Here is a 16,392-nt window from a genome sequence, read left to right as displayed (position 1 = left end):
GAGTTGGCCAATAAGATGTTTAACAGTATCGGCTGTTTATGTTACCGATATCCTGCCGTTTGATTAGCCATCTTTAAAAAGGTTCTAGCGGGCACATTTTTTAACCCGTCAAGCCCTAGCCATATTTTCAGAAAATAAAAGTGCATACCCACATAAATGGAAGATTGCTCCATTTCTACAAGGTCCATTTGCATGTATTGTTGCACATATTGCATCTGTTACTACGCTTGAGTAAATTGTAATGAAGCAAAAGAGAATATAAATTATTCTGTTTTTTTTCCATCTTTGATGGTGAATAACACCATGCTAACATTGACCAAAAGTTAAATATGTAGCTCTGCCACTGAGCTCATTCAGCACCACCTTGAGATCAAGTGTACAAAAAATCTAAGCAAATAGACATGGGAGGTAACGGACTTGGCTCGGTGGGGGGGGGAGCCCCCTGCACTCCCCTCTACTGGACCAGGCCCAATCAATTCAAGGAACCTGTGTCGCTGGAGCCCGGCTCCGTGTATAGAGGTCCTGGGATATGGGGGAGCCCCATCTCTCGGGGTGGATGGCGGGAGGATGGGGATATTTCTTTATTATTTCTGTTATTTGAATGTATTGTCTGATGTATGTTTGTAAACTAAAACTAAAACTGCAAATACAAATTTAAGTTTAAAAAAGAAATCTAAGCAAATGAATAAAGTACTGCATTTTGCCATACATGCAATTTGAAATATGAATATAAATTACCTCATTAGTGGCAGAGTTAAATCTGGATTTAGTACCACCAGGCACCCATTACAGGGCCGCAAAGACCGTGAATGAAATCGACTGAAAGTAAGTACAGTTACTTTTGTATAATGCTCTGCCATTTTTTACCCGATTGGGATTTTTTTCCCCCCTAGACATTCATAGAAAGGTAAAGAAACAATATACTTTGTATTTTATGGCAATAACATTTGTTTGTTCAACCCGTGAGATATAATCACGATTTGAAAAGCCCTGGGTCTCCTCTTTCTTAGGACTACAACGATTTCATGACGGCGTCATGTACTGGCGTCTAAATCATCCGGTTTCCGGTGCAATGAGCAGAGATTTTTATAAGCTCATATTTCGCTAATAACACTTAATATCATTGGTAAACAAACGTAGTGCTGAAAATATACACTTTGACTGATGTTTTGATAGAGTTAGGGTCTTTACACTTGGCTAGATTTGAAAAAGAAACGCAACAACACTTAATACGGACTGCATTGATCTATACCGGTACCGGTTAAGAGGTTAAGCTAGCGTGGAAGATACCGGCATCATAGTAGAGATTGAGGAATCCAAAAGGTACCCACCATGTGAATAAAAGCAAGTTGTTATTGCTTTTATTCCATATTAATAACCTATTCAAGGTCGCCGAGCTGCACTGCAGATTTACCCTATTCTTTGAATTCGAGAAGGTGCAATACCAGCCAGATCCTCTTAGGGGCGCTATCGCGATAATGCAGTGTGCACTGTGGCTGAAGGGAGCATTATTTTTTTGGAATTTTTTTTTGAGTTTCCAGTAGCTGGATTCTGGATGTGTAGCCTGTACCTTGGATTACGCTTTGCATCGCAGATTTCACCATGCAATAAGGGGATTTATCATCAGCCAATGGACATATCGATCTACCAGATGGCGATCGATAACGGGGAAATGCTCGGGGGGATCCCACCGGACCACGGTAAGATCTTTTTCACACAAAGTACAGCCCAATCGGGCATTATTATGATACTCAACCAGGCGTTCGGCCTATGAGGCTAACGCGGTTATTGGTAATCAATAATCAGAAACGACGTCCCGCCCCCCCCCCCCCCCCTTTCATGCATACATGCTTGAGGATCGTGCCGATCATATGCAGTTTGAGTTATTTCTGTAGCATCTGTAAAACGGAAATGCCATTGGATATAACGTTAGCAGCTATTAGCCCTATATCTAGCCTTTCAGAAAATATACTAGACCAAATCCCATATAAGGCTTATATTCACGGCGCTATAGAATGAGAACGTATTGATGCATTTTTTTTTTCTTTAAGCCATTTTGAAGGGACGGTTTATGGACTCAATTGACAATGAGAATGGACAGATAGCAATACTATAAAGTATAGATTTAGCTCTACAAACAGCCCCACGGCTGTTTACATTTCCCGGTCCTCTTGAGATTAATTAGACTCATCCCAGTGGCCGCTACATTTTGGGAACCCTGGAGTTAGACAAGATGCAGCATACCTTTTTCTTCTCTGTGCATGCAGTAGGAGTAGGAAGACGTTGGGAACTAGGCTAATGGAGGAACCTACTTCCAGTGACTGACGCTAAGCTAGGCTAACGTGCGCGTCTTCCTACTCCTACTGCATGCACAGAGAAGAAAAAATGTATGCAGTTTTTTGTCTAACTCCAGGGTAGATGCCAAATAAGCTAATTTCCCAAAATGTTGGAGTTTTCCTTTAAAGGTAGAATCTATAATGCCATCAAACGGATAGCTACTTATTTTACTGTGAATTTCTTCAGATCTCTCTTGGCAGAGGCCAAGGTGTGGCCAGCAATCGCAACCCCTGCCCTGGCTATCCCAACTCACATCAGATCAAAACTAAAAAATTTAAACAAAGCAAAATAACAAGAGGGACTCTTTTGCCAAGAGGTCACCGTTTGATGACATTACAGATTCTACCTTTAACAAGTACTTGTGTCATCGCTTTGTTTTTGTTTATGGCGTCTTTTCTACAGAAACCACACCCTAGAATAACTGTGGTGCAGCATATAATGATATATAGACGTTAATAAGTAGCCTGGCGGATGGTCACTTCCTATTGCCTTGGAATACACTGAACTTTAGGCCTTACCGAAGGGTATTTTCAATCATTTAGGATTTTTTTTTGCGAGTAATAATTTACTCAAACACATTTGCACCCCCGGCGGCAATTCTTATTGCCATCCACGTTCCCCGAGCAAACACTCACCAGAGCTGGCCAAGCAATGATCGATCCCGGGGCTCCCCCAGCCCCAGCACCGTCGCTCCGGTTGGCCCAGACAATGGAGTCCTCCACCAGCACGGCTCTCACGCCCTCCCCGTACACCTGCACCCAGGAACACGGCTGTACAGCGTTCTCAAACTCCACGAACACCTTGGACAGGGGAAAAGGGAACAACAACACTGAAATGAGCAGTCACAGGGAGCAGTCACTGTGTGTGCGTGATACAAGATAGCCGTCCCGAGTCAAATATGATAACTTCAGAGAGAATATCTGCCTTTTCATAGAAGGGGGCAAATGTGTGCGCTAAGATTGATACCTACAGTTTGGAGGTAAGTGGAGGGTAATGATGTCTATGTAAGAGGGCCTGCTCATCAATAAGAAGCCATTCTGTAAACCCAGTCCGTCACAGAGGCCTTAATGACACCTTTCCATTGTCAAAGGAACTTGAGAAATGTTCTATAAAAAGGAACCTTTCAGGAATTTCAGAGATCCGAGACAGGTTCTTGTTTCTTTTCCCACTGCAATTCATGAAACGCGATGGTTGGTGGAAGCGTCGCCATAAAGTGACAGTTACATCGCCAACATCATTTGTGACACGCAGCACAGTAAGTAAACACAGAAGAGGCTTGTTGTACCTATACGGCCATGTCCAGACTAAACCAATTTCGGTCGTATCAGTCAAAGTATTTGATCGTATGCACCTTCCATCCACACGGAACTGCGTTCTGGCTAGGGATGGGAATTGATAGGATTTTATCGATACGATTCCATTATCGATTCTGCTTATCGATTCGATTCTTTATCGATTCCCTTATCGATACCTGATCAATTTATAATTTAAATAAATAAATTGGAAATGCAACAGAACTACATTTAGTAATTTAGCTGACGCTTTTATCCAAAGCGACTTACAAGTTCTGTACGACAAGCCATCAGGAAGGGCACAACTCTATCAGCTGAGCAACAATGTTCATCAAAGTGTTGAGTGCTACAGTGTAGGTTAGTTTATTAGGACAAGTGCATGACAGTACGGTTAGTTAGGGTTAGATATTTTTTTTATTTATTCAGATAATGGTTGAAGAAGTGCGTCTTTAGTCGACGGCGAAAGATTGGACGTGATTCGGCTGTCCTAACTGGGGTGGGTAGTTCATTCCACCATTGTGGGGCAAGGACTGAGAATAGGCGACTTCTCTTTGATGACCCTCCCGGAGCTCGGATAGGAGTAGGTCTGAGGCGGCCAGAAGATGCAGAGCGTCGGGGTCTAAGCTGGTTAGAATAACAACATGCAACTTGACATTTCTGATTGTCATTTATTGTTGAGCCCCTATGTCAGAAAAATACAAAAACTGTAAAAAATAAAACATTAACTATAGCCTACACTTAAATAAAATAATGTATTTGAGATTCTCTTAAAATGTATTTATTTTTTTTTATTCTTAAACGAATTTAATCTATTGAATAACAGGTTGTTATTCCTCTGACTTCTGTCTCTCACTCACACTCTCTCTCTCACACACACACACACACACAGGGACCGAAACTAAAGCCCGCCGCCCGCCAGGGGCGGTCTGTTTTTACCTTTGGCGCATGACACTTAGAGGGCTGCCCGCCGTGTGGCGTGTAGACGTGTAGTTCATAAGCAGGCCCCTAAAAATATTTGTATGCGATTGCGAACGGTAAAAATCAATTACGCGCACGCTGTGCGAATACAGATTATAGCCTCTCTCGTCTTTTTTTTCCTCCGCTGCGAGATCGTTAAAAAACTACAAGTCCCACATTGCACTCAAGCCAACGGTCCAATCACAGTAGAGTGAAGTGACTGGTTTCATGGGAAATAAAGCAAATGACCAATCGGAAGCTCTCATTTTTCTTGTTTACTTCCTGAAACTCCGCGATCAGGGCTCTCGTTTTCCGAGACACCAACTTATTATAGTCTCTCTTACCAATAGCAATAGATTTTAGAACACCTAGATTTATCGATAGCAATAGTAATATAACGTTAATGCAACAAAACGAATGCCTTGCTTTGTTAATGATAACGTTGATGCAGTAGCGTATGTCGGTGTGTTGGCTGTAACGGACATGACAATAACATAACGTGTACACATTAAAATTGCGATAATCTATTCTAACATTTTCAAATCGATGCAGTTGAATTTCCCCCTTAGGATCGATGCATTGTTACACCCCTACACCAAAGTCACTGGCCCACTGTGTATCTGTGTGTATAATAACTTGGCTAGCGTTATCAACAGCAGAGGTGGGCAATGGGTCCAGCTGCAGCACCGGAGTGCAAGCGATGTGATGTAATTGGCAGACTCGACTGTCAATCAATGGTCTACCTGACACGCAAACGCAAACAATGTTTCTGTACTGGAGGTGTGATTGATTGATTGATTGAAAACTTTATTAACAGATTGCAGAATGGGTACAATACAGTACAGCTCAATACACACAATTGTTAAGGGGATGCAGACCAGAGAAAGACTTTCGTCTTGTTTACATCAGGGTCCCCCATTTCAATTAATCAGGAAAGTGTACAGTAGGAAAGTGTACAGTATTTCAATAGGCAACCCTGAAAGGATTATTTTTCTAGAAGAGCAACACAGCCAAAACAGACAGTGGAGCTGTTTGCAGATAGCAAGCATTTTGACTTATTGCGTGGTGGCGATGTCTCGCAGATAATACAACTACAAGTATGATTATATAATATATATTTTATTTAAAAAAAAATTGTATATATAAAATATATATTGGCAGGTAAGAAATATGGTTGGCGGGTAGACTCTTCCCATCTACCCGCCATTGGCCGGTGAGTCAAAAAGTTAATTTCGCTCCCTGCACACACACACACACACACACAGAGAGAGAGAGAGCTCCCTCCCCGGGCCCCTGTCCTTTAAAGTATTGGCTTGTGTTGCTACACGGACACATTTGTATGTTGCACCACTCTTCTAGAGCCATATGAAATCCGTTTTATTATTTTCCAAATTCCATTTTATTTTTTCCCAAATTCCGTTTTTTCAGTTTTAATATTTCAGAATTCTGTATTTTGCTTTTTATGCTCATTTTACCATCAGAAATAGTGTCTAATAAGTGGGAATGAATAAATGTCTACAATTGAATATGATATAACAGTCCATTTAATGTTTTTAAGTGCTGCAACTCAGAAATACAGTTACATTTTACACAATACTTTTCAAATAATATTGTGACAAAATAAAAATACACATTTCAAGTGTAAACAATAGATACAGCTAGCTACTACTGACATCATCACAATGTCAGTAGCCTAGCTATATCTATTTTATTGTGATGAAATATAGTAATGCATAATTTAGGCACCTTTAATTTAGTTTATTTCGTTTATAAAGGACAGTGTATAATGACAATCGTTTGCATTAAACAAATGGATTGCAACAGATTTAGCAAGAAGCTATCATTTCCATCTATAGTCCTATGTACTGTAAAACGTTTCATAGCTATTTAAGTTTATTTTGATTATAAAGGGCAGTGTATAATGACTCGTTTGCATTAAACAAATGGATGAGTGCACTAGATTTAGCAAGAAGCTATCATTTCCATCTATAGTCCTATGTACTGTAACGTTTCATAGCTATTTAAGTTTATTTAGATTATAAAGGGCAGTGTATAATGACTTGTTTGCATTAAACAAATGGATGGGTGCACTAGATTTAGCAAGAAGCGATCATGTCCTAACGTTATAGCTATTTAATCACAATAGTGTCGCAAGTGTTTTTGTGGCTCCAGTCCACGGAACGTTGACAGAATTAGCAAAACACCTTATCGCCGGAGGCATAAAAGTCATTAGGATACTGCTCTGCTCTGAATTGAGGGCTTATTGGGGAATTTATTAGCTTCTTGACGATGTAAACACCGAAGCAGCGAGACGCTTGGGAGACTGCCTGTGTTGTGTGTAACCCGCTCTAGCGTCCGCCTCCCCGGTCGCGTGTGCACCAAGCGTTCCACCCAAAAACGGAATTTCAGTCCAGATTAGGCCAAATTCTGCAATATTCCACGTTTTGCAGTTGATTCCATTTTTATTGGTCAATTCCGCGATTCCGTCCGCGATTCCGTGAACGCGGATTTCATATGGCTCTACACTCTTCCTGGCTTACAGACTTGTAAACAAGCACTCACGTCTCTCATTATATGTGAACTAAAGAGTACAAGGTTTACACAACAGCCCCCACCTGCTGTTTTATTGTATTTGTACCTGTACTATCCGCCGTCAGCTGTTTATCTCTCTTTGTGAGCTTGATTAAATAGCGTTAGCTCACGTTAGCTCCGCGGCTAATTTTAGCTCACCCTGATCTAAATCAATGACTAGGTTCTAAAGCATTCAAGTAGTTTTCACTGCACATAGAAGTAGCCAAACAGCGGGAGCATTTCGGGAGCATATTACCAAAACCCAGGCAATTTCGAGCCCTTAAGGAATCAAATAGAGTCTGCCATGGCTACATGCTAACGTAACGTTATTGCGCAACTGTAGGCAGCGATAAGGGAATCGAAAGTCACAGGAGCCACAACGGGAACCGGTTTTCGATTCCCATCCCTAGTTCTGGCGGCCTGAAGACGATATTTTCTGAAACCAGCTCCCAGAGTGCGCAATTCTGAAGACGCTCCCCTTGTGTCGCCGTCTTTACAAGCGATACGAGTCTTTTCCTGAACCGTTGACGCGATAGCCCACCTCTCCCGGGCCTTACCCCGCGTGTGCAAACTCCCACATCACAACAACAAATGGCATCGTACAGAGTGCATAAGTTGAGTGGCAGCGTGCTGCAACACCAATACTAATACTAGACTGAAAAATAGCTGAGTACAAGAATCAAGAATCAATCAAGACTCCGAGGTTTATTTGTCACATACATACCAGGGCATACAGTGAAATGCGGGTGGTCATGCCCGCATTGATTAGGCATAGAACAAATTTAATAGGTAAGACACAAGATATGCATGGTAAAAAAGACATGCTAAGTTCCTGAGAAACTGGTTCCTATATACACTACTATACAATATACAATTTTAACTCTTTAACTCCTTAAAGTATCTAAACTATACAGTAGGGCTGTCTTAAATACTTCGAAGCTTCGTTCGATGGGCATGGGATTCGAATATGAAAATAAAAAATAAAACACCGGGAGACACTAGGATTCGCCTGTTCGAATCCAGCTCCCAGCGTTGCTATCAGCTTGGCTGGCCTCTCACACTGATACAATTGGCTGTATCAGGGGGTGGGAAAGCTGAAGGGTGGGTCCTGGGCGTTGTGGACAGCGACCCCTACAGTTCGGTCGGGGCGCCTGCTCAGCGAGGGTTGGAACTGAGGAGAGATAGTGTGGCCTCCCACACGCTACACTCTCCCCGGTGAGAACCTGCACGGCCAGGTTGGCCTGCCCCAGGCTGCACATGGAGGAAAGCATGCGACAGTCTCCGGTCTCCCGGACCAACAGTAGGGGAAAGTACGCAACAACCAGGAAGGGTGGGATGGGAGAAAAATCGGGAAAGAGGAGGGGAAGAAAGATATATAAAAAAAATAAAAATAAAAGTGACATTTTGTTTAAAGTGATTGTTTTAGCGGTTGCCGCATGAGTGTTGTGTGTGTGGCTGTGTGCGCAGGGAGCGAAATTAACTTTTTGACTCACCGGCCAGTGGCGGGTAGATGGGAAGAGTCTACCCGCCAAGCATATTTCTTACCTGCCAAAATTTTTTTGATTAAAAAAAATATGTATATATTTTATATAAAAAAAAATTTAAATAAAATATATATTATATAATCATACTTGTAGTTGTATTATCTGCGAGACATCGCCACCACGCAATAAGTCAAAATGCTTGCTATCTGCAAACAGCTCCACTGTCTGTGTGTATACTTGAGTAGCCTCCAGCTCCAGCAAGGATTCTCCGGCCCTGCAGCTAGACCCTATATTCAGCTAGACCCTACATTCAGCATGCAAGGATTCTCCGGCGATGCAGCTGGACCCCATTTATAACGTTACGGTTCTATTGTCAAATCACATTCAACATGCCCTCAGCTAGAATACGCATTCAATCAATGTTATAAGACATTGATATATTGAAATAAATTGATTGAAATTGATATCAGGAGCTATCTGTAGCTACTGCTAGCCCGGTAGATAACGTTAAGACAATTTAGTTTACTGGGACAGATGGTGAGCTAGCTAAGCTAGCTAACGAGGGAACGGAGGTATTGTGCACTCGAGTCGACTATTGCTGGAGCATTTGTTGATATCAGCAGCTATCAGTAGCTAGCCAGCTAGATACCGTTAGACAATGCCTCGTCATGTATTAAACTAAAAGTGAATAGTTGACTGGGTCATTGTTTAAACAGTAACGGTAGCTGGCTAGAGCAGACTGCCCGCATACGGCATTGGTGGCGTTTCAGGAAGTAAACAAGCCAAATAAGAGCTTCCGATTGGTCATTTGCTTTTTTTCTCATGAAACCAGTCACGTCACTCTACTGTGATTGGACCGTTGACTTGAGTGCAATGTGGGACTTGTAGTTTTTTAACGATCTCGCGGCGGAGAAAAAAAAGACGAGCGCGGCTATAATCTGTACTCGCACAAGAGTATCGTTATGAACCACACGTCTACACGCCACACGGCGGGCAGCCCTCTAAGTGTCAAGCGCCAAAGGTAAAAACAGAGCGCCCCTGGCGGGCGGCGGGCTTTAGTTTCGGTCCCTGTGTGTGCGTGTGTGTGTGTGCTCACGTGTACTTGAGTGGAGAGTTCAGTGTTCTGATGGCCTGAGGGAAGAAGCTGAGCCGGAGTCTCTGTTCTTGCAGCATGTGACCGTAGGCGCTTGCCTGACCACAGCCTCGGAACAGGAGCAAAACAAACAGTGCAGCGTGTACCCTACCGCACCGAAGTTTGCGTTGGGTGAAGATGATCAGGTCGTAGACGTCCGGACTATCCACGTTGGTCATCCATCCCGTGTCAGGTAATGTTTACTTGCGCGTTTTCAACGTTATCTAACTACGGTTCACGTTCTCCTTGCTCTTTATATCGGCTGCACGTCTTCCTTCAGTGAAACAACATTCAAACTCGCCGCTCTCACTTCCGCGTCATGACTTCTCTCACGTCTCCTGTCTCACGTCTCACAAGGCCAACCCACCACCGTCTGACGTCTCACCTCTTATCCGCTATCAGATCCGAGATGAGCGCATCCGTAATTGCCAGCCATAAAGGGACAGGCGCACTTTTACCAAGCAGGTTAAAGCCGCTCTGTTACAAGCTTGAACAGGCTGTTGTTGGGGTGGTGGGGGTCTTTCATAATTCTGCAGGCTCTGGATTTGCACCTCCTGTTATATAAGTTTCAAGTTTCTTTAATAGTTGTCATACAGAAGTACAGAATACTTGCAGGGGTGGTAGCAGCGTTTCCGTTAGCCGGTAATTACCGGTATTTGACCGGCAAAATCTGGTGAAGTCCGACATATCTAATCTCTCCGGTCATAATGTCCGGTGAAAATAATTCCCTCTAAACACAATTAGATTATTTGAATTGTATTAAAATAGGCTAAAATTAAATAGCCTATGCGATGAACGAAACAATCATTACATTTGTCGTTGCTTCACCAAGCAGCCGGTCAATGACATCCTGTGTCAGCGAGCTGGCAGCTGATATATTTACGTGAAGCATGGCTTGGCAGGGTGCAGTACTCCAATTCAGCCATTGGCAATTCAGCTGTTGGGTGGGGGCGCTGCTGACACCGCTGCTCTGCTCTGTCTGCTCCTGCTCCATGCTTCACGTAAATATATCAGCTGCCAGCTCGCTGACACAGGATGTCATTGACCGGCTGCTTGGTGAAGCAACGACAAATGTAATGATTGTTTCGTTCATCGCATAGGCTATTTAATTTTAGCCTATTTTAATACAATTCAAATAATCAAATTGTGCTTAGAGGGAATTATTTTCACCGGACATTATGAGCAGCAGCACCAAGTCGTTGGGAGGTGGAGATATACATCACGGCGCAAACCCACGATAATGTTGCCGTCTCTCTGCCAAATTTCTCAGTTCTTCGCTTGATATAATTAATACAAATGTCCAATATAACGGAATTCGTTAGCTCATAAAAATGTGATTATAACAGACTGCTGTTTATTAAGGTCGGGCAGACTGCCCACCGACACCTCAAGTCGGCAGCAGCACGCAGTCTCGAGGGACTTATTTTATTTGGAATATATTAATGACTGTATATACGGAAAAGTAGTCTAGTTTTAAGTTAAAATATTATAAATGCCTTGATGATGTCATTCTTTATATAGGCTTATCAATTGTTTTTAAGCTCAATAAACTCTGACCGGAATTTATCCCATTTGTCCGGTAGATTGAAATCTACCGGACACTCAGACCTGCAAAAGAAAATTCTAACGGAAACCCTGGGTGGTAGTACAATACCCGTAGTGGTAGTACGCTCTGCTGAGCGCACCACTCTCTGGAGTGCCTTCCTGTCCTGTGCCGTGCTGTTTCCAAACCAGGCAGTGATGTTTCCAGTCAGAATACTCTAGTCTACAGCCCCGGAATAGAAGGAGTGGCGTATCTTCCCCGATACTCTGAACTTCCTTAGCTGTCTCAGGTGATAGAGGCGCTGTTTCGCCTTTTTCACCACATAATCTATGTGTGTAGACCATGTCAGGTCCTCTGTGATGTGGACTCGCAGGTAGAGTTGTGCCGCCGATACTGCCTAAAATGCTGGTATCGGTATCGTCGAGTACACGTAAATTCTAGCCTCCGATCCCATGATGTAATTTATCTCCTGCCGAGTCCTGCGGAGAGTGAGGATTATAAAATGAACATGTTTTAAAGTGTGATGCTGTGTCATTTTAACAGCAGATACACTTTCTTAAATTCCATTGTCCCCGACATGACGGGGAGCTCGGACGGGAATCGGGATGTGTTTGGCTGGTGTTATGATAGCATTAGCTGGAAAGATAGCTAGTTGGAACAACATCCGCTTTTAACGTTACATCAAATCAGATGATCGCCTGTCCTTTCTCCAGGACCTAACACTGTCCGTGACCGTCTATCAACAATAATGCACCCACGGTGAATTGTATTTAAGTTAAGTAGCTACGGACTAGCGTTAGCTGACTATTACTAACGTTATCTTAATGTCAATGCGGGAAGACGAGCTAGGTCAGTTAGCTTAGCTTGATAACGTTACCGTGTCTAAAGTTGGTGCTATTCACATAATCCAGCAATAATGGCTGCAGACCTGCAAGCAAAGTACAGCAAGTGCCAAAGGATAAGAGTCTGAGGCGGAGTTTCAAAAGAGAATGTTGAATATTTATTTTGCATCAAAAATCACAACATGAATGTTCTATCTGCCACTAGCTTACAGACTGAATAGGGTATATCTGCAGAGCCACTGAGTAGCGAGTGCAACACCGTTTAATGTCCGTGTGGATCATTGGAGTAGGGTATATCTGCAGTGCTGCAGCCCATACTCATTGATTAATGATACTAATACAAATCTATACAATCACCTGTTGTTGAATAAATACCATACGTTCTAGTTATTACTAAAAAACAGTATAACAGTATCTGAAAAAAAAAAAAAAAAAAGTATAATTTATATAATTTTTTTTTTATGCACTGGTATCGGATAAATATCGGTATCGGCCGATACCCAAAGCTTAGGTATCGGAATCGGATCGGAAAGGGAAAAATGGTATCGGAACATCTCTACTCGCAGGTACTTGAAACTGCTCACCCTGTCCGCGATAGCCCTGTTTATCAGTGGCGTGTGTGTCCCCTGCCGTATTCTCCTAAAATCCACGATCAGCTCTTTGGTTTTACCAATGTTCAGGAGTAGGCTGTTATCCCGGCACCAGCGTGCCAGTTCATCAACCTCCTCCCGATAGGCCTTCTCGTCATTGTTAGAGATCAGCCCCACCATCACGTGTCGTCCGCAAACTTCACTATGGAGTTGGAGCTGAACCTGGCCACAGTCATGTGTGTACAGTGAATACAGCAGGGGGCTCAGAACGCAGCCCTGGGGGGACCCGATACTCAGGGTGATTTTGCTGGAGGTATGACCCCCCACCCTGACCGTCTGGGGCCTGTCACTTAGAAGGTCCACTCAAAATGCTATCAACATTAGCTAAATAGCTAACCAACTAAATACAATAGACAGTGGTAAATACAGACAACGTTTGCTAGTCGAAATGACTGGACACAGGGACAAGTTAAACATCAATCAATTACTTTAATACAACACAGGTAGTTTGAGCCGCAGTCTCTCCCTCTCCACTCCTTTGGAAACCAATGTTACGTTAGCTCAAAATCACAGAACCGGACGATAACAGACAACGATAACACTTCCGGTCAGGGGAGGTCAAAATAAAAGAGCGACTTCTAAAACAGGAAAGACATTTATTTTGTAAATTTGTGGCACGCACTTATTTCTTGAGACGATTTCGTTTTTACTGAAACCTTTTTTTAAATGAAAATGAAAAAGATGAAAATCGTTTGTCTGGACAAGGCCTAAATCGTGTTCTTTGTTATTTTTCACTCTTTTGTCCACAGTATAGTCTATACGTAGATGAACTTTCACCCCCAGCTAGCTGCCTGTTTACACCCCAGTGTTCCTAGAACTCACGTTTAGTAGCACCTCCTGAGCTGCTCCAAAATGCAGTTCCTGTAGTACCTCATGTAGAACCTCCCTGTTTACCATGGGAAATAATTTGGAACCTGTGAGGTCCATTTAACAGCGTGGTTCGCCACGGCATGTTCTTATAGTAGAAAAGGGCCATTATTATGCATGGCCTGGGCAAGAGAAGGGGGGGGGATCAATCAACCATCCTTTTTTGCTATCAGATGCTTAGGTCAGAAAATAATAATCCATATTGATCAATAGAGTAAGACGTTGTAATGTTTTTTTTTAATTTATCTATCTTGTTCTGGCGAGTGTAAATATACGGTTGGGACTGGTTTGACCTCCTGGCTCAGTGGGGATAAACATAAAGGTAACATTGGACTCTGTGCTACAGTGGCACTATGCTCAAAAAAGTAACATTCTGTCTGACTCACAGGGAGTGTGTTATTTTCTGTGGCATAGCGATGAATTATCTGTCTGTTTCCCAGGAGATGCCCGTCAATCATTGGAAACCTAACTTGCTCACTCACTCTACTTCAATTCCAAATTCAACTGTTCAAGACAATCATTAATAAGTAAAGACAACTGAATTTCCCCAAGGAGATCAATAAAGGAATATCTTATCTTAGGTAGCTTACTTGGGCCTGTTTAGCCAACAAAATGGCTAAAAAGGTCCCCAATCATGTTTACCTGTCTCTACCCTGACTATCTAGTGAATAAGATGCATTAGGGTCAATCTGAATTGGAGCAAGAGATAACAGGATAGATGACAACAAAAGGATCAACAACAAAATACAAACATTTTATTAACGGCAAGACAACCAAAAAAAACACAGCTTGGAGACTAAACTGTCTGGAGAGTGTTAACTCATTTGAATTACTTCGTCCACTTGACACTGGGTTCCTCTACAATCTGGATTAGAAGATTTGGTGCAGCTACCTTGCAGCATTTCAACTTAACTTAAAGATCATAAAGAGAGGTTCAGCTTGCAACAAAGACCATCCTGAAATAACACCCTAGTGGACATTACATCTCTGTTGTAGACAAGATAAATAGAGATATGTTATTTGTCCCAGAAAAATGTATTATGATAAACTGTCTTATTTCAGTCCTGCATCCTTCCTCAGACATTTCTAAATAAACAATGAAGGAAAAATAGGCTACAACTGATAAAAAGCACATGGGGTGCACCTTGTTGGACCATGGACAATCATCACGTAGGCGAATTTATCAAATGAAATGTAAATTATGCATAACGTTGTTGAGGCTAAAATAATAAATAACCAAAGCCCAACGAGTAAACGTTGTCAACCACAAACATAACGTCGACTGTTAGTGGTCTGGTGAAAACAAGGTCCAAGAGGAGGTTCATCAGTTCCACAACAAAACAGTTTAATAAAACTTGTGTTTCGTTTGTTTGATGGCAATCCCAAGTTTGACATTACAATTTGAATTCTGTAACGTTATTATCAAGTCTAACATAATATTCCTGATGTTGTCACCCCGGCCTGAACTTCCCAAAAGGCCCTCCATGGCCTGACTCGAACTGAGCTAAACAACGTCAGCTAGTTTACAAAGCAACCAACATTCCCCGCTGCTGCAGGACGCAAAGGGGTTTGTCGCTTAGCCAGCTACATACATGTAATATGTTTGGACACAACATCATTGATGGTTTACTATAATCGTAAAATGCCATTGCTAATGACGTTATGCAGCTAGCAACTAGTTATGATAACGCTAACAAAGCAAAGGCCCCGCAGTCATCCACGGCCTCGAGTGAGTTCAGCCTCGCCTGATGACCGGACTAGCAAACCCGTCTGCATGTACATAAAACTGACAACAACAACACGACGTGTTAAAAGGTTACAACACGGGTTAAAAAAACGGACCGAACGGGGGGGAGAACATCTCGACGTTTCAACAATTAGTTTGTTCGACCCGTTAATTCAATGTTTTGGGACTGATATTCACGTTGTAAACAACAGTAAACACTAGTAAACTGACCGTCAGTCCTGCAGCTGCAGCGGTGGAGGAGCTGGTTGTCGCCGCGTCCTCTCCGCTCACCTCGGGCGTCGCGAGGCCGATGACGCTGACCGCGCGCACCGTGCCCCGCAGCAGCTCGCGGCTCCACACCGGGGGCTCGTGACCCGCCGCCCCGGAGCCGCCGCTGCTGGTGTCGTCGAGGAGCAGGAGCAGCCGCTTACCGATCAACTCGAGTCCGTCCTCCATGTTTTGGTTAGCCAACTAGCCCACTAGCCACCATGAAAAAGGAGCAACTTCGTCGCTCGCTCGCTCGCTGCTGGGAAGTAAAATGCCCCAGTTTGCGACTTAACAGTTAAACGGCGTCGGGAGTTGTCCTTCGACTACTAGGGCGCTCTGGCATAAAACGACGGCGGCGTCGAAATTCCAACGAGTAGAGGTGTTATTATTGTCATTAATGCTACTAGCGCTACTACGATCCCGCTCTGTCCGCCATTGAACCCTGCAACAATCAAACGCACTCCTCCTCGTACTACTAAAGGCAAGGCAGCACTGCGGTCTCAGTGAGCAGTTTTTTTGGGGGGAAACGGCGACCCCTAGTGGTGAATTCGAATTACTGTTCTTGCTCTGAGTATTTTCCAGGGGCAAATGGGTTTAAACTTTACACCCTTATAAATAGATGATTCAATTCGATTTCTATGGGTTTTTCGTTCAAAGAATAATCGATTTGCATCTCTACACCCTCGAAATTGCATTAAAATGTGCAGCTAAACTAATGTGAATC

At 43.0% G+C, this 16,392-nt stretch overlaps 1 protein-coding gene across 2 annotated transcripts in view; it reads right to left on the bottom strand.

Annotated features, from left to right (window-relative positions):
• The window catches only part of kdm3b (lysine (K)-specific demethylase 3B), a 66,928-nt gene extending 50,817 nt beyond the window's left edge, over nucleotides 1-16,111 (bottom strand). For both annotated transcript variants that reach the window (XM_084332420.1, XM_084332421.1), the window contains exons 1-2: nucleotides 15,633-16,111; nucleotides 2,973-3,137 (exon numbers count right to left, since the gene is read on the bottom strand). In XM_084332420.1, coding sequence (XP_084188546.1) covers nucleotides 2,973-3,137; nucleotides 15,633-15,857 — 390 coding nt within the window. In that variant the 5' untranslated portion in view covers nucleotides 15,858-16,111. The remainder of the gene's footprint in view (nucleotides 1-2,972; nucleotides 3,138-15,632) is intronic.
• Nucleotides 16,112-16,392: the final 281 nt, after the last annotated feature.

This window comes from Notolepis coatsorum (genome assembly GCF_963971535.1).
Source record: "Notolepis coatsorum genome assembly, chromosome: 16".
In the NCBI taxonomy this organism is placed as follows: domain Eukaryota; kingdom Metazoa; phylum Chordata; class Actinopteri; order Aulopiformes; family Paralepididae; genus Notolepis; species Notolepis coatsorum.
This window is presented reverse-complemented; position numbering and strand designations above follow the sequence as displayed.